At 48.6% G+C, this 22822-nt stretch overlaps 1 protein-coding gene across 3 annotated transcripts in view; it reads right to left on the reverse strand.

Annotated features, from left to right (window-relative positions):
* Nucleotides 1-240: 240 nt before the first annotated feature.
* Ttll6 (tubulin tyrosine ligase like 6) overlaps nucleotides 241-22822 on the reverse strand; it is a 40495-nt gene continuing 17913 nt past the window's right edge. For all 3 annotated transcript variants that reach the window (XM_087910055.1, XM_087910056.1, XM_087910057.1), the window contains 8 exons: nucleotides 19596-19821; nucleotides 17365-17540; nucleotides 14734-14922; nucleotides 13643-13817; nucleotides 12070-12348; nucleotides 10125-10455; nucleotides 7398-7681; nucleotides 241-3354 (listed from right to left, as the gene is read on the reverse strand). In XM_087910055.1, the coding sequence (XP_087766181.1) occupies nucleotides 7428-7681; nucleotides 10125-10455; nucleotides 12070-12348; nucleotides 13643-13817; nucleotides 14734-14922; nucleotides 17365-17540; nucleotides 19596-19821 (1630 nt within the window). In that variant the 3' untranslated portion in view covers nucleotides 241-3354; nucleotides 7398-7427. The remainder of the gene's footprint in view (nucleotides 3355-7397; nucleotides 7682-10124; nucleotides 10456-12069; nucleotides 12349-13642; nucleotides 13818-14733; nucleotides 14923-17364; nucleotides 17541-19595; nucleotides 19822-22822) is intronic.

The following is a 22822-nucleotide window of genomic DNA, read 5'->3' on the forward strand; positions in this document are numbered from 1 at the left end:
CTTCTCGTGTGGGTTTGGGGAATCTTCACTCTTGAAGAGCAGACACTTTTACCCTCCATCTCCCCAGCTCCTAGTTCAGAAAAACATCTCTCTCAACCAAAGGGACTCATTCAGTCTAGGGAGAAGCACATATACATGAACTGTCCAGGTCCTTCCCATGTGAGACGCTGAGGACTGAACCCAGGGCCTCAGCATGCCAAGGAGGCACTCTATCACCGAGTCAAGACAATGCCAGCCTGATCCAGAGAACGTTTTGCTTTTATTAGTGTTTTGCCTATGTTGTGCCTGAGGGCAGAAGAGGTCGCTGAATATCCTGGAACCGGATTCATAGATGGTTGTGAACTGTTCTGGGGACCTAATCCAGGTGTTCTCCAGGATCGGTAAGTGCATTCAACCATTGAGCCATCTCTCAAGACTCTATCTACATTGCGTCTGTGTGAAGACATGTGTGGGCTTGCAAGCTAAGCACATATGTGACCATCAGAGGACGATCTACAGGGGTTAGTTGTCTCCTACCACATGGATTCAGGGGCTTGAACTCATATTGCCAGCTTGTTGGTAAGTGCCCTTTCCCACTGAGCCACCCCTCTGGTCCCCAGGATGGCTATATATATATATATAAATATTTATATATATAAATGTTTTGTATATATATAAAACAACTTAGCTGTGCTTGGACCTTCTCTACCGGGGTTACTCTTTTGCTCTCTGAGGTCTGCCAGAAAGCAGAGATGCATTTAGATGCTTTCTAAAGCAGATGAGGTGATCTATGTCCTCCCAAGTCACCCTAGCTTCTCTCAGGGGCCTCGCAATTCCTTTATTGTTGCTCCATGCATCCAGCTGCTGTGCGCCAGCTCTCTGATGTGTCTGTCACTTGATACTTTCTTTTTTATCTGCTTCTCTGAGGTACAACTGTCTTTTCTCCACTTCCCCACAATCTCTCATCTTTTTAGGTGTTGTGAAGGCTTGAAGGCAGGAGCACCCTGTGAAGCTTCCAGCTTTCTCCCGCTGTGGGCCTCTTCCTTCTAACCCATCATTCCACTGTCACTACAGAGGTATCTTCTAACACTAAATAAAATCTCTCTCCCATCCAAACCCTTCGAAGGTCTCCACTACACTCTGGGTTAAACAGTTCCCAGGATAATATTTTAGATCCTCTTCATAATTCATTGAACAAACATTTATTGAATCCCTCCCTACGAAGTCCTTGTTAGTTTGGTTTAAGCGCAAGGAGGAAAGGGCTGGGGAGATGGCTCAGTGGCTAAGAGCACTGGCTTTTCTTCCAGAGAACCTCAGTTAGAGTCCTACTACCCACGTGGTGGTTCACAACCATCTGTAAATCCAGTTCCAGGGGATCATGGCCCTCTTTTGGCTGCCACAGGCACTAGGTACACAGACATACATACATGCAGGTAAAACATGTAAAAACATACAATTCACTATCATGAGGGAAGCAGTAAGGCGAGAGGAGCAGAGGGCCCTGGGGTCCGCAGTGCGGTCTCTCAAGCTGTCACTCCATCTTCATCTCCCAACATTCCGAGCTGATGCAGCTGGATTGCACTGGACCTTTATCATCTCCTAGGCTTCTGTACTGCAATCTACATCCCATGCAGGCTTAAAATTTTCTTTATCCTTTTCTGACCCCTTGACTAGAAGTGGACTTGGCCACCAGGTGGACATGTTGCCTTCTCATCCACAGATACTGGCGTTTAACTCGGGCTCCATCTGTGAACTTGCGGTGTTCTCCTGCACACTCCACAGAGCAAGGCCTCCTCTGCCCCCATCTCACCCTGCCCCAACTGGAATTCAGCAGATAGCTACTCTCCACAGCCTATGGATGGGCGGAGTCAGGAAGACAGCCTGCTCTTTCCCCCTTCTCACTGGAGAACCCAGAGGCTTTTAGAACTTGAGGTAGAACAGAACATGCTAAATAATAGGGCCGGCCAAGTGCAAGATGCCAGCACAAGACTCGCTGCCCAGAATTCACTGCGCATTTCAAGATGGGGACCGCAGAGTCCCTCTGTGCATGGAGCCCTGAGTGACTACTACACTGATTCCAGATGTCAGCGTGAAGCTGGCCATGGCTCTGGAAGCAAGAAGCAAGGGTACTGGAACCAAAATGTCTGTTAGGGAAAAAAAACCTGGCTTTACCTTATTAACAGACTTCAATACCTTGGATAACTCAGGTCCTTTTCTTGGAGAGTACTGTGGGGTTAAATGCCTCAGACCTTGCTGAGGTGGGAAATCCATTCCCACAAACATCCAACACTGTGAAGCGGTGCTCACCTTTAGACTCACTTCTACCTTCCTCATACTTCCCTACAAAACCCTTCCCCCGTTCCCCAGAAATCCAACTCCAGAAGAACATAGGCCTCATGTCACATTCTAGAGAATGCAGGGAATGAGCTAGCAGGTAGGATTACACCTGGAAACTAGCTTTCTCTGTTTGATGGAAGGAGAGAAGGCACCATTCTGCGGCAGTCAAGGTCATTTCAGGTTCTTAGATCCTAAGGAAAGGACAGGGCTTCCCGTGGATCATCCATCCCAAAAAGTCTTCCAAGGCTCCTGGCATATTTCAGTAGATCAGTGAGCGGTACTCAGAGGAACTACCATCCCGCCTCCCGTTCTGGACCAGGCTCCTTCCTAATATCGAGCATGGCAATTTATTTTATTAATGTAAATATGAGGGAAGATATATAAATTCTGCAGGTCAATGGAAGGATCCCCTGCAGGCTAGGAACTCTCACATTACCTGTCTTTGCCAGCAAGACTGAAGGGGAGGTAGCAGCAAGAGGCAGCCTGGGGCCTGAGGTGGCAGGCCTTTGGGCGGGCTGGATGGAGACAACCGCTTCTGCTGGTGCATTTGCAACTGTTCTGATTCTTCCCATCAAGACTCAGAACATTCCACCACTCTCGGTTCTAGCTCTGCCTTCTTTTTCTTTAGAGGGAAGGGCAGACTAACACGGGCCAGCGGGTAGAATGGGCTCTGGACTCCTGGAGACTGGGAGTCCTCCCCTCACTCCTCCCTCGAGCTACTTAGCTTGGGGGAGTGTTCTGGATGACAGTGGCCATCATGTGAGGGACCCAGAGGCGCTCCACAGCTGAGGCAAGCGTCTAGGGAAGCGGCACTCGATCCCTAGAAGTCCTGGTCCCACAGGCAGCACTGTGAACTGATGGACAGGACTGCACTAAAGGCCGCTGTCCTCAAAGGTGCCAGTGAGACATGTGTATCAGACCAGAATGTCTAGATGAGGGAATGAATCTTCCAGTCCATTCTGAAGATACTGTCTGGAGACAAATCATTTCCTGGAGTAAGAGGTAGGAAAGGAAAAACAGCAAAGACCCACTCTGATTCTAGAAAGGAGAAAAAAAAAGATTTTTCTTAGATTATCTTTGACGAAGGCCTCTGGGATGGTAAAGGTAATTAGTCCTCCCTTTTCCCTCCCTGTGATGTTGCGGATGAAGCAGGGCAAGTGCTCTGCCACTTAGCCACACCCAGCCCTAAAGTCATCGTCATCATTTCTACCGAGTGAATCAGGAGGTGCTCAGGAGTCACCTCCCAGTGCACCAGGAACTCATTTTACCCGGGGAACTACCACCTGCGTCACCTACTGCCTGACCACCCAGACGTTTACCCGGGTAGCTGTCTGCAGTTCACGCCTGCTGGAAAAGGGGAAATCAGTTTTCTCCAATGCAGTCTCATCGGGTTTATCAGCCACATTCCAGGGCAGGCCCAATGCTCAGAGGCAGTTGGTCAACATAAAACAAACTCGGTGGTGTTTTTTTTTTTTTTTTTGGATTTTTTGTTTCATTTTGTTTTGTTTTGGCACTTTTTTTTTGTCTTATTGGTCTTTCCCCTGTTTTGATTTTCATTTTTGTAGTTTTTTTGTTTGTTTGTTTGTTTTGGTGCTTTTTGTTGTTGTTGGTTTGGTTTGGTTTTTTGAGACAGGGTTTCTCTGTGGCTTTGGAGCCTGTCCTAGAACTAGCTCTTGTAGACCAGGCTGGCCTCGAACTCACAGAGATCTGCCTGCCTCTGCCTCCTGAGTGTTGGGATTAAAGGCATGTGCCACCACCACCTGGCTGGTGCTTTTTTTGAGAAAGAGAGAGAAAGAACAAAATTGGGTGGAGAGAGAGGTTCAGAAGATGTGGGAGGAGTTGAGGGAGGAGAAACATGATCAAAATATATTGTATGAAAAAAATGTTTTAATAAAAAAAACATGGCAGGGTGGTAGTAACTCATGCCTTTAATCCCAGCACTTGGGAGGCGGAGGCATGCAGATCTCTGTGAGGTTGAGGCCAGCTGGGTATACAGAGGTAGTTCTAGAACAACCAGAAATATACAAAGAAACCCTGTCTTGAAAACCCAAAAAGAACAGGTTGGAGAGATGGCTCAGTGGTTAAGAGCACTAACTGCTCTTTCAGAGGATCCGGGTTCAATTCCCAGCACCCACACGGCAGCTCACAACTGTCTGTAACCCCAAGATCTGACACCCTCTCACAAACATACACACAAGCAAAACACCAATGTACATAACGTAAAAATAAATAAATTAAAAAAGAAAAACCAAAAAGGAAAAAAAAAAGAAAACTAAAAACAAAGAAGCTGTGTGCCAAGAACTGGATGTCAGGGCACAGATTTGTAACCCCAGCATTTGAAGAACAGAGATAGGAGGACGGGGAGCTTGAAACCAGTGTGACTTTGCCCAAAACAATTTCTTGAAATAATAATGCTTTTTTTTTTAAGGGGAGGAAAGAGGAGGCAGTGGCAGCATGCTTTCGGCCAGTAGTAGTTACTTGGCCTCTCTGCCTCGGTTTCCCCATTTGACAAAGAAACATCTGAGAGAACTGAGCGCAGTGTTTCCAACAGCAAAGCTAAATGTCTTTGTCCAAGATGCAGCGAGAGCATATAATCACGGTCACGACGGTCACCATCACCGAGGCCACCCACCTGGTCACGCTTTAATCATCCTTGCGACCTTAGTAACTGGGTTCTCTAACCTGGAGATCATAATCACTACACAGATCCACATAACTTACTTATGTGGATTAAGTAAAAAAAGTACTCATTGCTTTTCCAGAGGGCTGAAGCTTGGTTTCAAGTACCCACATGGCTTACAACCACCTTTAGCTCCAACCCAGGGGATGCAATGCCCCTGGCCATTCTGGGCACAAGTACTCACATGGACAAATCCGTATGCCGACACATACACATGATTAAAATTAATAAAGGGACAGCAAGAGATGGTTCACCAGTTAAGAGCCCTGGCTTCTCTTTCTGCAGGCCCGAGTTCAGTTCCCAGCACTCACACAGTGACTCATAACTATCAGTAATTCCAGTTCCAGGGGATCTGATGCTCTCTTCTGGCCCCCAAGGGTGCTGCATGCACATGGTGTATAGACATATATGCAGGCCAAACACACCCACACATAAAATAAAAATAAAGATTAGAAGATTTTTTAAAAAGATTTATTTAATTATTTATTTATTCATTCAGTTTTTAAATTTATTGCATCTGCATGCATCCCTGTTCACCAGAAGAGGGCACCAGATCTCATTACAGATGTGAGCCACCACCATGTGGTTGCTGGGAGTCGAACTCAGGACCTCTGGAAGAGCAGCCAGTGCTCCTCTTAGCCTTCTAGTCAATGCTCCAATGCGCTCTCTCTCTCTCTCTCTCTCTCTCTCTCTCTCTCTCTCTTTCTTTTTCCTTTGGCTTTTCAAGACGGGGTTTTTCTGTGTAGCTTTGAAGCCTGTCCTGGAACTCACTCTGTAGACCAGGCTGGCCTCAAACTCACAAGAGATCCTCCTGCCTCTGGCCCCTGAGTGCTGGGATTAAAGGCGTGTGCCACCACCAACTGGCCTAGCCAGTGTTCTTAACCACTGAGCTATCTCTCCAGCCCTAAAAATTGTAAATAATAAAAATAAACTCTTTTTAAAAAAATTTTTGGGGGGCTGGGTAGTGGTGGCACACGCCTTTAATCCCAGCACTTGGGAAGTAGAGGCAGGCGGATCTCTGTGAGTTTGAGGCCAGCCTGGTCTACAGAGTGAATTCAAGACATGCAGGGTTGTCTCAAAACACCAATTTTTTTTAAAGTTGTATTTATTTTGTGTGTGTGTGTGTGTGTGTGTGTTCATGCCATGGCACATGTGTAGAGGTCAAAGGACAGCTTCCTGAAGCTCCTGTCAGCTTGTGGGATCTGGTGATTCAACTGGGGCCTCAGGCCTGTGGACAAGAACCTGTTCCCAGATGCCCCCTTCCTGGGCCTGAATACGGATAAAAGCTTTCAGTGGAATCTGTGACTTCCTGTTTTCTTCTTTTTTTGAGCCAGGGTCTCCCACTGCCTAACTGGTCTCAATGTCCTTGGATTTCTTTAACTCCCGATCTTCGATGCTTCCCTGAAACGTGGATCATAGCTGTGAACCACCAGGCCTGTTTTTCTTTGAAACGGGGTCTCACTCTGTAGCCCTGGCTGGTCTGAAATTTGTTCTGTAAATCAAGCTGACTTTGAACTTGTGGTGATCCTCCTGCCTCTTGCTTTCCAAGTGCTGGGATTACAAGCCTATACACCCAACGCCTGGTTCCCTAGCTGTGTTTTAAAATTAATTTTACAGGGTCGTGCGGCGTCTATCCCTTGCTTGCCCATCGAGCTGCTGGTCCTCCTGCCTCCGCACCATGAGGAAAGGAGCACAGACACAAGCCGCTACCTGTGCTGAAATATGCACTAAAAATTTCATTACATCACTGTGGGGCTCACATTTGCGGAGGGCAGAGGGTCACTGGCAGGAACCAGTGCTCGCCTTCCACTATGTGAGTACTGGGGACCGAACTTGGGCCTTCAGGCTTGGCAGGCAGCAGATGCCTTTGTCCGCTGAGCCAGCTCACTGGCTCTAGAACATGCGTTTTCACAAACACCCAGGAGACGTCTGTGGGTGACAATTACTTAAGGTCCAGGGGGTCAGGTCAGCATATCTGGTAACAATCTGGTTTTCATGGCAGGAATGAGGGTTACTGAGCAATGCCAGCCTCTTCTCATGGATTTTTGTATATGACGTTCCTTCAGAGGCTCCTAGGCTGTGAAAGAGCGCTCCTTACAGTCTCGCTGACCCTTCCACACAGTGGAAACACCACATTTCTGGCATTCTGTCCCTTCCCTTCTCATTACAGGGCCAGCCTTATCTGACAATAGCGATCTAAAGTGCACTTCGTGGTGGAGGCAGCTCAGCACTATAGAAATAGGCCAAGCCGGGGTCATACTTTGAGAAGAATCTCAGCTGTTGATTTACCTATAGGTCTCCATCAATCCACCCACCCTCCTACATACTCAACACTCTAGAAAGATCAAGAGAAGAACAGACAGCGCACCAACCTATCCAGGGAAGAAGGGGAGGCACCTACCTAAGCTCTCACGTCCTTTCTGACCAGAGATCAGGCAGTGGCAGTGTGCTTCGGGTCCTGTGTGCCCGGGGCCTTGGTCGTACCTGGGTCCCTTGTAGTACCTGAATGGCTTCTGCTAGGCCGAGGGTCCAGCCGGGCCTGAGTGGCAACTACCAGAAGGTCATTCAGAGATTTGGCATGGCTGTGAGAACCCTGCAGGAGGAGGACGGAGGACACGTCCCTCTCTCTCTTCATGCCAGAGCCGTGTCTGTAGGAGCACCACTCCTTGGACAAGGACAGGTTTTCTGGAAAGGCAAAGCCATTGGCATCATCAGCTTGTGCTGCTGTAGTGAGCACAATCTCCTGGCGAAGGCCGCCTCCCACGAGGCTCCCAGCGGGCTTGGAATCAAAGTCAGCCATTGCTCCCTTTCTTCACACAGTTCTGTGGCCCAAGATTGGCACCGACAATGGGTCTCATGTGAACAAGAGCTGGGAATATTGACAATCAGACAGCACTCTGTTGACTCTTTGGTTCAATGGGGGTAGAGACTCTTTAATAAAGCGTATGGGTCAGGGGCTGGAGAGATGGCTCATTGGTTAAGAGTACTGGCTGTTCTTCCAGAGGACCCACATGGCAACTCAGAACTGTCTGTAACCCCAGTTCCAGAGGATCTGACACCCTTACCCAGACATACATGCAGGCAAAACATCAACGCACATTAAATAAATAAATAATTTTTTTTTTTTAAAACAGGATTTCTCTATAGCTTTGGAGCCTGTCATGGAACTAGCTCTTGTAGACCAGGCTGGCCTCGAACTCACAGAGATCCTCCTACCTCTGCCTCCCGAGTGCTGGGATTGTGTGTGCCCCCCACTGTCCAGCTTGTTTTTCTTTTTCTTTTTTTTAAATATTTATTTATTTATTATGTACATAATATTCTGTCTACATGTATGCCTGCAGGCCAGAAGAGGGCACCAGACCTCATTGCAGATGGTTGTGAGCCACCATGTGGTTGCTGGGAATTGAACTCAGGACCTTTGGAAGAGCAGGCAATGCTCTTAACCTCTGAGCCATCTCTCCAGCCCTAAATAAATATTTTTTTAAAAATTAAAAAAGAGAGGGCTGGAGAGATGGCTCAGTGGTTAAGAGCACTGCTTGTTCTTCCAGAGGACCCAGGTTCAGTTCCCAGCATCCACATGGCAGCTCACAACTGTCTGAAAAACCAGTTCCAAGAGATTTGACACCTTCATACCAATGCACATAAAATAAAAAGATAAATAAATCATAAAATTAAAAAAAGTTTTAGGGGCTGGAGAAATGGCTCAGCGGTTAAGAGCACTGACTGCTCTTCCAGAGGACCCGGGTTCAATTCCCAGCACCCATATGGCAGCTCACAACTGTCTGAAGATCCAGTTCCAGGGGATCTGACACCTTCACACCAATGCACATAAAATAAAGATAAATAAATCACAAAAAAAAGATTAAAAAATTTTAAACAAAAAAAAAGTTTTAAAAAAATAGCCAATGATCCTAACTGCTAAGCCATTTCTCCAACCTTTAGTTTTATAATTGAAAATACTTTATTATTGTTGTGTACGAGTGCATACATGTGGGTTGGCATGCTACAACACACAAGTGGGGGTCAGAGAATAATTTTGTGGAACCAATTCTTTCCACCCGACTTTATGTAGGTTCCAGTGATCAAATTCAGGTCACCAGGGTGATGTGGCAAACGCTCTTTTATCTGCTGAGCCATCTCACCAGTCCTGTTAATTTTTAATTTATTTTTCTAAAAATTTTAATGCCAGGCAGTGGTGGCACAGGCCTTTAATCCCAGCACTAGAGAGGCAGAGGCAGGAGAATCTCTGTGAATTGGAAGTCAACCTGTTCTACAGACAGGACAGCCAAGGCTACACAGAGAAACCCTGTCCTCCCTGCCAAAATATAGAATAAAATAAAAAAAATAAAAAATTGTTGGGGCTAGAGCTATAGCCCAACAGGTGAGCCACTGGCTACTCTTCCAGAGCTCCCAGGTTCAAATCCTAGCATCCATGGAGTGGCTTGTAATTGTCTGTCAGGCCAATCCCAAGGAATCCAACTCCCTCTTCTGGCTCCCAAAGGCATCTGGCACAAATGTGGTATGCAGACAGATATGTAGACAAAACACCCATACACATAAAACCAAGAAATAAAATTAGTTAAAATAAATTTTATTTGTTTTTATGACGTGAATATTCCCACACGTCTCTATGAGAACCACTTGGGTACAGGTACTCAAGGAGGCCAGAAGAGGGCTTTGGCTGTCCTGGCGCTGGAGCTACACAGACAGTGCTGAGCTGTCCAGCTCAGGTGCTAGTCATTATTTATCTCTTTGAAAAAGCGTCTTGTGTAGCTCAGACTAGCTGCAAACTCATGGTCCTCTTGTCTCAACCTCCTGATTCTGATTACTGATATTTCAGGCATGCCCCACCAGACCTGGCCCTGATGCTAGAGTTAAGGCTTTGTCACCCGATGTTCCTAAGAGAAAAGGGAACCTACGGTGGCTAGCCGTGAGTGAGCTTCATTCCCCTTCCGCTCCCCACCATTGCTGTCCAGACACTCTCACATCCAAGACCCAAAAGCAATGTCTGCCCCATCATCAATGCAGACTTCAAAAGCCTGAGCCTACAAACTATATTCCCTCTAGAAGCTAATGACATGAGTCATTTTGTCCCAGCGATAGAAGCTCGGCACTCTCCAGCACTCACGTGGCTTGGGGGTCGGGAACAAGGAGCGCTTCTTCTTCATCTGAACCTTCTGCAGTATCTCTGACATCAGGTGCTGCCGCCTCACTTCGTTCTTGATCAGGGTCAAACTCATGTCCAAACCCCTGGGTTTGGAAGACACAGGAGGTTTGGATTTTGTCTCCTGGACCGGCTTCTGGGGGGCCTTCTGCTTCCTGTCCTCCCGGGAGGCCCAGTGGCCACTCTCCGAACTGCTGCACTCAGGACTGGAGGTCAAGCTCAGGCTGGCCAGGGATTCGAGAGAGGTTGAGAGCTGGGCTATGGGTTCTGGGGAAGTTTCCACAGGTGTTAAAGGCTGAAAGAGAAAACAACCTGGAATGAGATCTCAGGAGGCAGAGGACTCCCTTCTAGCTCCTCTAGGAAGAAAGGGAGGAAATGGTCCTGGTGGTGAACGAAGAGCTGCCTGTGCTGGGGACCGAAGAGCTGGCCCAACGGTTAAGAGCACTGGCTGCTCCAGCTCCACGAGATCTGAGAACCTCTTCTGGTCTCTGTGAACATCTGGCACACATGATGCACATGCAAACAGACACATACACATAGGCACACAATTTTTAAAAATGAATCTTAAAGTTGGCTCTGGGCAGGGTGTGGTGGCGCATGCCTTTAATTCCAGCACTCAGGAGGCAGAGGCAGCCAGATCTCTATAAATTCAAGCTGGTCTGCACAGTGAGTTCCAGGACAGCCAGAGCTACGTAGAAAGTCTCAAAAAAGAGAAAAAGAAAAAAAAAAGTTGGCTCTAGGATAACCCAAGCATTGTTCATTAGCATACAATAACTTTATCACTTACTTTTATTTTGTGTGCATTGGTGTTTTGCCTGCATGTGTGTCTGTGTGAGGGCATCAGATCCCCCAGGAACTGGAGCTACAGACAGTTGTGAGCTGCCATGTGGGTTCCACGAAGTGAACCCAGGTCCTCTGGAAGACTGAGCCATCTCTCCAGCCCACTGTAGCAGCATCTCATCAGCTCTCAAAGGAGCCTGGTTACTGCAGCCAGAGCTGAGTAAAAAAAATCATCAGACACATGGTTTGCAGAACTCTCTACCCTGTAGGTCAACTTTTTACTCCCTTTATTGTTGTTTTTGCTGCGAGTCTGAGTTTGATGAAGTCTTGCTTGTCTAATGTTTTTGCTGCTATCCTCAACAATTTCTGCCAAACCCAATGTCATGGAGCCTCAAGGCACATTCTTTCTCTTTGTTTAAGTGATTTGAGTCTAAATTTTTGTTGTTGCTTTTGAGATACGATCTTTTCTTTTTTTCTTTTTCCTTTTTTTAATATTTATTTATTATGTATACAATATTCTGTCTACATGTATGCCTGCGGGCCAGAAGAGGGCACCAGACCTCATTACAGATGGTTGTGAGCCACCAATGTGGTAGCTGGGAATTGAACTCAGGACCTTTGAAAGAGCAGACAATGCTCTTAATCGCTGAGCCATCTCTCCAGCCCTTTTTTTTCTTTTTTCTTTTTTTTTTTTTTTTGTTTTGTTTTTTGAGACAGGGTTCCTCTGTAGTTTTGGAGCCTGTCCTGAAACTAGCTCTTGTAGACCAGGCTGGCCTCAAACTCACAAGGATCCTCCTGCCTCTGCCTCCTGAGTGCTGGGATTAAAGGCGTGCGCCACCACCGCCCGGCACATGGTGCTGACAGCACCTAGATTTGTGACACCCCTACTCCACCCCCACTCCTGGAGAAAAGGAGCAAGAAGGGCAACCTGCCTAAGGAAAGCAGGTGGGGAAAAGAGTCTTCCTCAAAGCCATTCCAGGCTTACCCTCCCAGCAGGTAATGCCATCCTACTGTGTCAGCTCCACAACCAGGGAAACTGAGACTCCGGTAGCAACAGTGGGTACTCAAAGAGTTACAAGTTAGGGACAGAGAAAAGCCCCCCACCCTACGAGCACGGCCCTTGACTTACCAGGCCATTGCTAACTACATTCACTGAAACGGCCGACTTCACTTCCTTAATTGTGGAATTGCATTTAAGGAGCTCTGTCCCAGAGCAGTTGGGATTTGAACTCCTCAGGTCAGGGACAGAATTGTAGTGCCTCGCAGACATGGGCTTGCAGGGAGCGAGGGTGGCCTCCTTCTTGGAGTCCTTCTGGTGGAGGCAACTGGCAGTTTCAGTTTTCCTTATGCCTCTGATGTTCAAGAACAGGCCAGGTGTGCAGGATACTAAAGCCACTGGGTGGTAGCTCTGGGAGGAGGAAACCAGACACACAGCCCGTGGGGACCGCGGTCCTGTCCGCCATCGGACTCATCTGCACCCCAGGGAAGGTGCAAAAGAGGTGAAGAGAGAGGAAACAGGATGCACCAGAGACTTTCTAGTCTGGAACTCTTAGCCCAGGGTTCTGGAACCCTTACAAAAGCCCGTGGCTGGATTGGGGAGCGAGTCGTTAGCAACTTGACTGAGATTTCAAACAATACAGTGTGTACTTGATGGCAAGGTACTCCACAGCTTTCATCAGATTCCTAAAGAGTCTGTGACCCAACAGAGTTGAAAACCCCAAGCCAGCTCTAGTCCTGTCCTTCTATGTGAATCTTCAGGACCAAGGAGACAGTCAGGGATGGTGGCACACTCCTGCAATCCCAGCGTTCCGCTAGCAGGAGCAGGAGGATCACCAAAAGCTATAGCATGGCCTACAGAGTGAGTTCCAGGCCAGCCAGCTGGGCTTCACAGTCAGAGTGAGACATTTTGAAAAAACAAAAGATTAGAGGGAGGGGGCTGGCACTCTGGTGCTCTGTTAGCAGCCCAGGGTACCTGAGGCCCTGGTTTGGTCTCCAGCGTTTTACTAACCAGGCCTTGTGCCGCAGGCCTGTAATCCCAGCACTTAGGAGGTGGAGGCAGGAGGATCAGTTCTACATTATCTTATGCTACAGAACAAGTTTGGGGTCAGCGTGTGCTACATGAGACCCCCCTTAAACAAGCAAACAAACAAAAAACAAAACCCAAGAATGGTACGGAGATGTACAGAAAGTCATTCACGTCTTTTCACTGAGAACCAGAGGCGGAGGAAATAGAAGCCAAAGACTTAGCTCCCAGGACAACAAGGCAGCTCACCAAGGGCGGGGCCACCTTTTCAGGCATCCCCAGGAAGTATTCTGAGGACCATGTCTCCCAGCAGCCCTCCTGAGGGTCATTCCCACCCAGGTCAGAGATGAGGGCAGTAAATACACGTGGTTGTGGAGCACACTCCCTACAGGGGCTCAGGTCAGGCCCCAGCACAGCGAGGCTGCTCTGACTTCCAGAGGCAGAAAGGACAGACAAACCTGTGAGCATTCTCTACTGTCAGGATGGAGGGATCCTCTAACAGATTCTAACAGATGCCTGGTCTGTGTGCCTTCTAGATCCCTTCTTTATAGTTCAGCCCTTGGGCAGCCCATCAGTGAGTCTGTGCCCGGAGCAGAGGTCTCCGTGGTACCCTCCCACGGATAGGCCCAAGCTGGGGCAGGGTGCTGGTTACACACACACCCCCCTCATCTGAGTTTACTTGTTTGGGGGGATGGATGGCTGTCTTGCACTTCTGCTGCTGTCTCTGTTGCCTGGTTTTCAGGATCCTGTCTCTTGCCTGCTCACCCACAGACTCGCCCGGCATCTCTGACTTCTTCTCTTTCTTTAGGAATGATTTTTTTTCCTGTTTCTGCCTCAGCTCCTGGATCAGTTGCCTGTTGATTGAAGAGCAGGTGAGCATCATGGACGGGATGGAGAGGGGCTGAAGAGATGGCTCCGTGGTTAAGAGCACCTGTTGCTCTTCTATAGGAACCTGGTTCAAATCCCAGCACCCACATGGCAGCTCACTACTATCTGTAACTCCAGCTCCAGGGGATTCTGCAAACACTGAATGCACATACCGCACAGACAGAAAGTAAAATGAAATAGATGGAATGGAGAAACAGGGTCCCTGCACAGGTGACTGAAGGCCAAGAACAGCGTTGTGTAAGAAGGAGCCGTCCTTCCGACCATCCCCAGACTAGGGAATAGCACCCTTTCAAGGAAGGTGGCACAGTAAGGGGGGGGGGGGCATTTACTTCCTCCTTCCCTGGAAAGAGGGCTTCAGTAGGAGGACTAAGGCCAGGGGCTCCCATGTTGGGCCACTTCATATGCTGGGCTCTCTGGCCAGTGAATCCTGCAACTGGACCAAAGGTGGTACACCAGGGCACATCACCTGGCCTCAGGAATCAGGAGACAGGGTAATCCTTCAGTGTCATCCGGTTCTATGACCTACTCTCTGCTCTGGCATCCCCTCTCATAAATGGGGACTTGGTGGGAACTGGACCTAACCGGATGGTTCTCTTCAAGCTCTTGGATTTCATATAGCCTAAACGCATAACACACTTCTGAGGCAGTGGGGCGGGCATCTGTCTCAAGGGTGAGTGTCTAATTTAACCACTCACGGCACTGTGGACTCTTCCAGTTCCTGGTCTTTATGAGACCCGGACCGAATGCTCTGCTGTCATTGCAAGGTTGGGAACTGAGACCTGGAAGTTCTCCCTGCCACCTGGGCCACCCAGTGGAGCAGATGAAGCACAGGTGGTCACTACAATCCCCAGTCCACCTCGGCCTGGGCGGAAGTTTTCCTACCGGGCATACAGTTCTCGGGCTCGGGAAGCAACAGTATTCTGGAAGAGGGAGCTGTTGTCCTGGAAGAACTTCTCGTACTTCTCCAAATTCAGACCCGGGTAGATGAGCCGGAACCCGCCACAGTTTTTCTTTTCATATTCCTCGGTTTTCTGTAACCGCACTGCCTGGAAACCCTTGACCTCTTCCATTCTGTTGGGAAAGAGAATGCAGGGCTGCCCTTGTGTCTTCTTGGAAGGGTCATGTCCAAGCTAGGGCCTTGCATGTAACAGCGGTTGATCAGGATTTGCCAAATAAAGGCAAGAATGTTTGGGAAAGGGGTTCCAACACTCCCGGGACAGCCGGCATCATATTGCTCCAGGCAGGCACTTGCAAGGCCTGACAGTTCCACCCAAGTTTCACCCACCTCCCCCTTAGCACAGTCAGACCAGGCAGACTGTCGCCACCTTCCCATCCATGGCCCCATTGCCCTTCTCTGGAGAACAGCAGCTTGTATTTTGCTAAATGTGAGGACTTCTGAGAAGGACTTAATGAGCCTTTATGAGCCAGGATGCTCTGAAGCATCCTCACCCCACCCCCCAGGAGGAGCTCAGCTTCCTACACTGTCAAAAACCACTGAGATTTCCAGCAGAGTAACACAAAAGAGGCCTTCGGTGTGCCAGCTGATACTTCTTCAAGGGCATCAGGGACAGCAGCACAGTACAAGGCCTGCTGGGGTCCCCGGCAGCAGGACCCTGGACTGTCACCAGTCAGTCGAATCTCCCCGTGACAGTCTCCTGACGGGAATCGTGGTGTCCTTGATTCCTTGGACAGAACCACACAGCGCGACACTCCACCTCCTTTCTACCCGGCACGTAGAGCAGGAATTACATGATAAAGTGGCCGAGAGCAGACACGTGATGGACTCTCCTAGGCTCTGAGAAGGGGTGGTGCAAACTGAAAAGCAACCAGGCACCACCTTGCATGGGCTCAGGGCCTCCTGACGGAGGAAGACCCCAGGAGAGACCAAAGCGCCAACTGCTGTCAGTACACAACAGGCTGAGTTGACAAAGCTTGCTTTCCAACAAAAACAAGAATTCTTTTGTTTCTTATACTAGGAATGTCTAACTCCACACATGATACTAATCAATTTATTTCATATAATTATATGTGTCCGCTTTAACCAGGAACAAAGACACACACAGTCTTAACAGAACTGTTCAAATTGCTAAATGCTCCACGGTAAAGTAGCTTTCCATACAGGATTCCATTGTTAGCAATGATCCACTCTATTGGGCATAGTGATACACATCTGTAATCCCAGCACTTTTGAAGCTGAGGCAGGAGGATTGCAAACTCTATGGGAGCCTAAGGTACATTTGATGCTACCTCAAAAAAACAAAACAAGAACACATGAAGAATGCATCAAAACAACAAACAAACAAAACTCCAAAAGATAAAAACCAAGGACTGGCTGAAGAGATGGTTTGCTACCTTGAGCCCAGCAGTCTCATAAAAAGCTGGGCGTGGCTGAGCATGCGCGGCTGAGCATACATAAGCATGTGCATGTGTGCAACCAGCCTAAAACCCTGATGCGGAAGTGGGTGGAGACAGGAGGATCTCTGGGCTCGCTGAACACCAGTCTAGCTCCAGAATCAGGAAGGGACCTTGTCTCAAAGGGCTGAGATAGAGACACACAGAATAGGATACCTGATGGCCTTCTGTGGCCTCTGCACATGTGTACATACCACACACACAAAACACACGCATACATACATGTGCATGTGTTAAAGATCACAGCAGAGACCCTGTCTCAAAAAAGAAGAAGAAGAAGGAGAAGGAGAAGAGGGAGAGGGAGAGGGAGAGGGAGAGGGAGAGGGAGAGGGAGAGGGAGAAGGAGAAGGAGAAGAAGAAGAAGAAGAAGAAGAAGAAGAAGAAGAAGAAGAAGAAGAAGAAGAAGGAAGAAGGAAGAAGGAAGAAGGAAGAAGGAAGAAGGAGAAGAAGAAGAAGAAGAAGAAGAAGAAGAAGAAGAAGAAGAAGAAGAAGAAGAAGACCACCACAACAGCAAAGCCAGGGAATGTAGCTCAGTGACTGAGTGTTTGCTGTTTGCCTACTATAGGTAATGTCTTGAGCTTGAGCCTAGTATTCCTTCCTACCAATTCCAAACCATTCTCTCTCTCTCTCTCTCTCTCTCTCTCTCTCTCTCTCTTTCTCTCCCAGGACCTTAGGCTTACTATTCAAGTGCTTCCACAATAGGATACAATTAGGTATGCATTTATTTAGTACATATGTATGCATATATGTATACATGCCACAGAGGGCACATGGAAGTCAAAGGACAACTTGGGGGAGCTGGTTCTCTCCTTCCATTGCACGGACTCTAGGGCTGGAATTCAGGTCATCCAGCTGACAGCATCTCACTGGCCCAACAGTCTAGAACCTTCACTTCTAACAAACTGTGGTGCCAGGCACTGTGGTAAAGCTTCATAGCATGATGTCATTCAATCCCCCTATTAGCTCATGAAAATGCAGTCCCACTTCACAAAAAGATCCCCAGAGCTTAAAGAAGTGACAGAAAGGCCACATAGTTGGTAGACTTTAGTCACCGCTGGGAGCAGCACAGCCAGCCTCACTGGGGGCGGGGCGCTGCTGTACCTGATCTCCCGAGAAGGGCACTGCTGCAGGAACCGTCCCCGCTCTCTCTCTTCCTCCAAGACTTTCTTTTTGTCACAGTTCCCCAGGTTGATGAGGACCAATACGTCATAGAGAAGACTGTCTTTCACCTCTTTATCCAGCTTGGAGTCAGTGGAGAAGCTTGGAGAATGGTTGACCTGTGGCAACAAAACAGCATTTGGGGATGAGGCAGACCAGTGTGAAAGCGGAGGTGAGGCCAAGATGCCTCCTCCAGGCCCCGGCTGTCAAGGTGACTGAAAGAGAGCTGAGAGAGGTCTACACTGGAGCCTTTGTGAAGAAAGCAGGGATAGCAGGAAGTAGAATTTCCTCTCGTGTAAACAGGTGGGATTTTGTTTGTTTGTTTTTGAAACAGGGTCTCTCTCTATTGCCTTAGCTGGCCTGGAACTCAGGATGTAGGCCAGGCGGACCTGGAACACAGATGCGCCTGCCTCAGCTTCCTGAGGACTGGGATTAAAGGCCGCACTACCGTTGTCACCAGCTCTTTATTCAGTGCCATCTCTTCTGGAAGCAGAGTTCCCGCTGGGCAGATCCTCTGCCACACAAGTGTATCCTCCCACTGCGCTCTCCACAGCCCAGAATGGGAGGAAGAGGCCTGCAGCGACGGGAATAACCAGGCAGGATTGCAACAAGGATAAGTGGCTCACGCCTGTAAACCCCCTCAGGAGGCTGAGGCAAGAGAATTGTCACAAGTTTGGGGCCAAACTAGGCAATGCATTGAGTTCCAGAATAACTTGTGCTCTGAAATGGCACCCTATTTCAAATAAACAAGCAAATACAAACAAAAGGTAGGAGAGAAGAAAGGTTGGGAGAAATAAGGAAAGGAAGGAAGGAATGGGGAAGGGAAAAGGAGAGAAGGGAGCCTAGCAGTGGTTGTGCACACTGTAATCCCAGCACTTGGGAGACAGAGGTGGGTGGATCTCTGAGTTCAAGACCAGCCTGATCTACAGAGCGAGTTCTAGGACAGACAGGAGAGAGATTCTGCCTCAAAAAGCAAAAGGAAAAGGGGATTGTGGAAGAGGAGGGGAGAGGAAAAGAAAAAGAGAAAAGAACACCGGAGGAAGTGAGACAGGCTTTAATCCCAGCACTAGGAAGGCAGAGGCAGGTGGATCTCTGAGTCTGGGTCCAGTCTGGTCTACAGAGTGAGTTCCAGGTCAAACAGGACTACATGGTGAGGAAAGAAAGAAAGAAGGAAGGAAGGAAGGAAGGAAGAAGGGGGGCTGGAGAGATGGCTCAGTGGTTAAGAGCATGGGCTGATCTTCCAGAGAACCCAGATTCAATTCCCAGCACCCACATGGCAGCTCATGCCTGTCTGTAACTCCAATTCTAAGGGATCCAGCATCCTCAGACATATATGCAGGCAAAACACTAGTGCACATAAATTAAAAATAAATACATTTTTAAAAACTGTAAAGAGAGTGAGGAAAGGAGAGAGCATAAGAGAGAAATACAGAGTCCTATTCTAAGTTTGGAAGCAGAGTGATTCATTCTAGAAAAGAAGAGACAGCTGAAGAAGGCTGGAAGCCTAGTTCCCGCCCACAAACAGTCAGTATTGCTCATTTACATTTGTGTTACATTTGTGGATTTCCAGCAGCTTCTGGAGGCTCGCTGCTGCCGCTCGTTCTCTCTTTGGGGTGGGAGCTCCAAACAGGGCCCCCGTCATGAACCTGAGAATAAGGGTTTAGTGCAAGGGAGGTCAGAGCCCCTGGTGTTCCAGCTGCAACTCCGTATCCTGTTCCTCGCGCATGTTGAATGGCTGCTTAAGGTTCCAGAGGACCAGTCTAGTCAGGAAGTGAAGCTGCTCAGAAATCTCTGCCTCTTTCCACTCTTGCATGGGGTTGAATCCCCTAGACCGGTGTCTGGATCTGGGCAACTCAGGTCCCCGAGAGCCAGGAGGCAACGCTGAGAAGGAACAGCCTCTTTGTGGGGAACACAGGAAGCAGAGTGGTCATTTCAGTCACTCTGGGCCCGAGACTGGTGGCAGCTGTAAAGGCACTAGGAATTCTCTAATTTCCAGCCATCTACCCCCCTCTGGTGGCCACTTCTCAAGCTACGCAGCACGCCCCAGGAACAGCAAGCACCATGGAAAGGAGGGGCGGGACTGATGGAAACAATACAAGTGAGCCTGGAAGACAGAGTCCCCAAAGCTGACGTACCCCAGTAACGGGGACAGCTCACACCCCTAACTTCCTTACCTCCAGCAGCCAGGGTTTGAGTTTGCGGTCCAACAAGATGTCAAAGCCCAGGATTTCGAAGCAGGCGCTGTTGACCGTGTGGCTAGGGAAGCAGCTGTGGTAGTTGTGCTTGATGATGGGGTGAGCCGAGATGAGTGTTTTGATGATGACATCCTCAATGGCCCTCCATATCTGCTCTACATCATAGCCGTGGGTCTTCATGTACAAGTTGAAGGTGGAGAGTTTCCTGAGAAGGAAGTACAGGGCATCAGGCAGGCAGGAGAGTTACTCCCTGTCAGTGACACCATTCACAGCATGGTGAAATCCAGAAACGTCTGGAGATGAAGGCTCCAGGTGCAGGGCTGAAGACCGCCCAGAATCCAGAGCGATACTGAGGCTGGATCCAAATGGGAGGGGTCCTGTAGGAGTCACAGCACCAGACTCCTCAGGCCTCCAGAACCTCAGGGCAGGCACAGATACACAGCCTGAGAACATTCTTTTAAAAAAAAAAAAAAAGCATCTGTGGGCTGGAAAGAGAGCTGGGTATTGGATGGACAAACACGCACATGCACAAGCACATACACACGCACGCACACACGCGCACACACACTCCTCACATTACTGTTTTGCTTCTGTTTTGGCAGCAGTAAGTTTCTCAGCCTTTGGTGACCTTTGGAAACGTGGGATGGCTAGGTGGTGGTGGCGCAGGCTTTTAATCCCAGCACTTGGGAGGCAGAGGCAAGCGGATCTCTGAGTTTGAGGCTAGCCTGGTCTACAGAGCAAGTTCCAGGACAGTTAGGGCTACACAGAGAAACCCTGTCTAGAAAGGAAGAAAGAAGGAAACATGTGGGGGCCTTTGAAGGACACTGACACCTTGGTCACACTTCCATCCTCTGAGAAGATTCTGGGATCACTGAAAACAAAATCCTGCTTTAGAATTGCCCACAGACAACAGCAGCCCCAAAACATTTCCATACCTAGAGGCACTACCTGTCCCAGGCAATCTGTACTGTCCCCAATTTAAACACAAAATTCCACGTTCCTGGAAACCTCTCAGTCTCTGGTAGCCTACAGTGCCTGGTCACCCAGCCATAGAGAGAGGCAGCTGCCAAGGCTCACAGCCAGAGTTTGGTCTCAGCATCCACACGATGGAAGGAGAGAGCTGATTCCTATAGACTGTCCTCTGTCCTCACAGGTACACTGTGGCACCATGGCAACCCACCATGATGGTACCCCCAATAAATAAATGTAATTAAAATTTTGTTTCTTTGTTTTTCAAGACAGGGTTTTTCTATGTAGTGCTGGCCATCCTAGATCTCACTCTGTAGCCCGGGCTAGCATCAAACCCAGAGATTCACCTGCCTCTGCCTCATAAATGCTGGGATTAAAAGTGTAAGCCACCAGGCCCAGCTAAAAGTTTTGGGTTTTGGTGTTGGTTTTTTAAATGACACAGGGTTTCTCTGTGTAACAGCTCTGGCTGTCCTGGAATTCACTTTGTAGACCAGGCTTGCCTAGAACTCAGAGATTCACTTGCTTCTGCCTCCTGAGGGCTGGGATTAAAGGTGTACACCACCATTGCCTGTCAAAAATTATTTTTAAAAAAAAATCATTTCACTGGACTGCAGTGAGGGCCAGAAAGGAAGGAGCAGGCCTGCCAGCCAAGGAGCTTATATTAAGGGATCGTGCAAGTGAAGGTCTGTACAACTGCCACCTCTGTCCTAGGAAACCCGAGGACCACAAGTCAACACGCGTGAGACACCCAGGACGTGTTTATGTAAGGACAGATAAGCAAAGGCTCTCAACACAAAGGCCATTTCCCTCCCCTCCTTTGTCAGGCAGAAGCATTGTGTATAAACGGAATTTCTATATTGTTGGAAAAGCCAAGACTTTCTATTAGGAAAAAAAAACATTTAATTTGCCTAATTGGCAAATAAACTTCCCTGGAATAGGCTACACGGTTCCCTGGTTTCTTAGAACATGGGTTACAAAGCACAACATAACCTTTTCTTGATGACTCAGGGCCCATCACCATGAATATACTTGGCCTGGCAATTTCCTGATGCCCGGCTCACTTTAACATCAGGTCTGTGCCAGGAACGCCAAAAGATGACAATATCTGGTGTCTGGCCAGAGTCCCTCTGTGCTCACAATTTTTCTCTTTTTGCTCCCACTGACCTAGAACCCCATGGAGAAGGTGGCGGGGAGCTGGGAGTGCACTTTGCATCAGTTGCTAACTTTGAGGAGGCAAGAGAACATGAGGGAGGAGGCCTTTCAAGAAGAGAAAGAGAGAGGAGGAAGAAGGGAAGGGGGAGGGATGGGAAAAAGGGAAAGGAAGCGGGGAGAAGTAAGGAGCAATAAGAGAAGCGCACTGAAGAGCAGGATGCATTATGGGCTGAATGTGTCCCTCCAAGTTCAAGTGTCAGAAACGGGGCCTCCAATGCCGTACTGTTGGGAGACCTGACCTTTGGAAGGCCTCTGCCCTCTTAAGTGGATTAATCTGTACATGGTTGAAAGGGTTGTGGGTGTGGCTCTATTATAAAATCAGGCTCTCTGGCACACTTGCTGAGCTGAGGAGAGATGGGCCTCTAGGGGAGAGAGACTGAGCCAGAAGAGGCCAGGGTGGAGGCCCTGGGGGCAGATGACTGCTCCAGTGGAGAGCTGACCCAGAGAAGAGCAGAGTTCAGAGCGGGGGGGGGGGGGGGGGGGGGAGGGAGGAGAAGCTGCGCAGTATGTGAGACTCCATGCTAGAACACTTGTATAGCATGTGAGAGGCCTGGGTTAAATTCAGTACTGCCAGAGGGGAATAAGGCTCTCTCTCTCTCTCTCTCTCTCTCTCTCTCTCTCTCTCTCTCTTTCCGTGTGTGTGTGTGTGTGTGTGTGTGTGTGTTTCTATCTCTAGTTCCAGGATCTTACTATTATATAGCCCATATAAGCTAGCCTGAAACTTATAATCCTCCTGCCTCAGTCTAGAGAGCCCCTGAGTCCTAGGACCCAGCACCACCGTATGCCAACCACACCACAAAGCCTGGAAGTAATATCATAAAAGACGGCAAATAAAGTCTCTTAGACTACAGAAAATTAGTAGTGTCAGAATTCTAGGCTGCAGCACAGGTCACTCGAGTCTCACAGGGACACCATGAGGAGGGCAGGACAGGGCAGGGTATCTCACTGGTTTTATCTTAAAACCCAGGGATGGAGGCTCAGGAGACAAAGAAACTTGTCTAGGCTAACTCTGCAGATAAAGATCA

This window comes from Myodes glareolus, chromosome 9, assembly GCF_982192425.1.
Source record: "Myodes glareolus chromosome 9, mMyoGla1.1, whole genome shotgun sequence".
Classification (NCBI taxonomy): Eukaryota; Metazoa; Chordata; class Mammalia; order Rodentia; family Cricetidae; genus Myodes; species Myodes glareolus.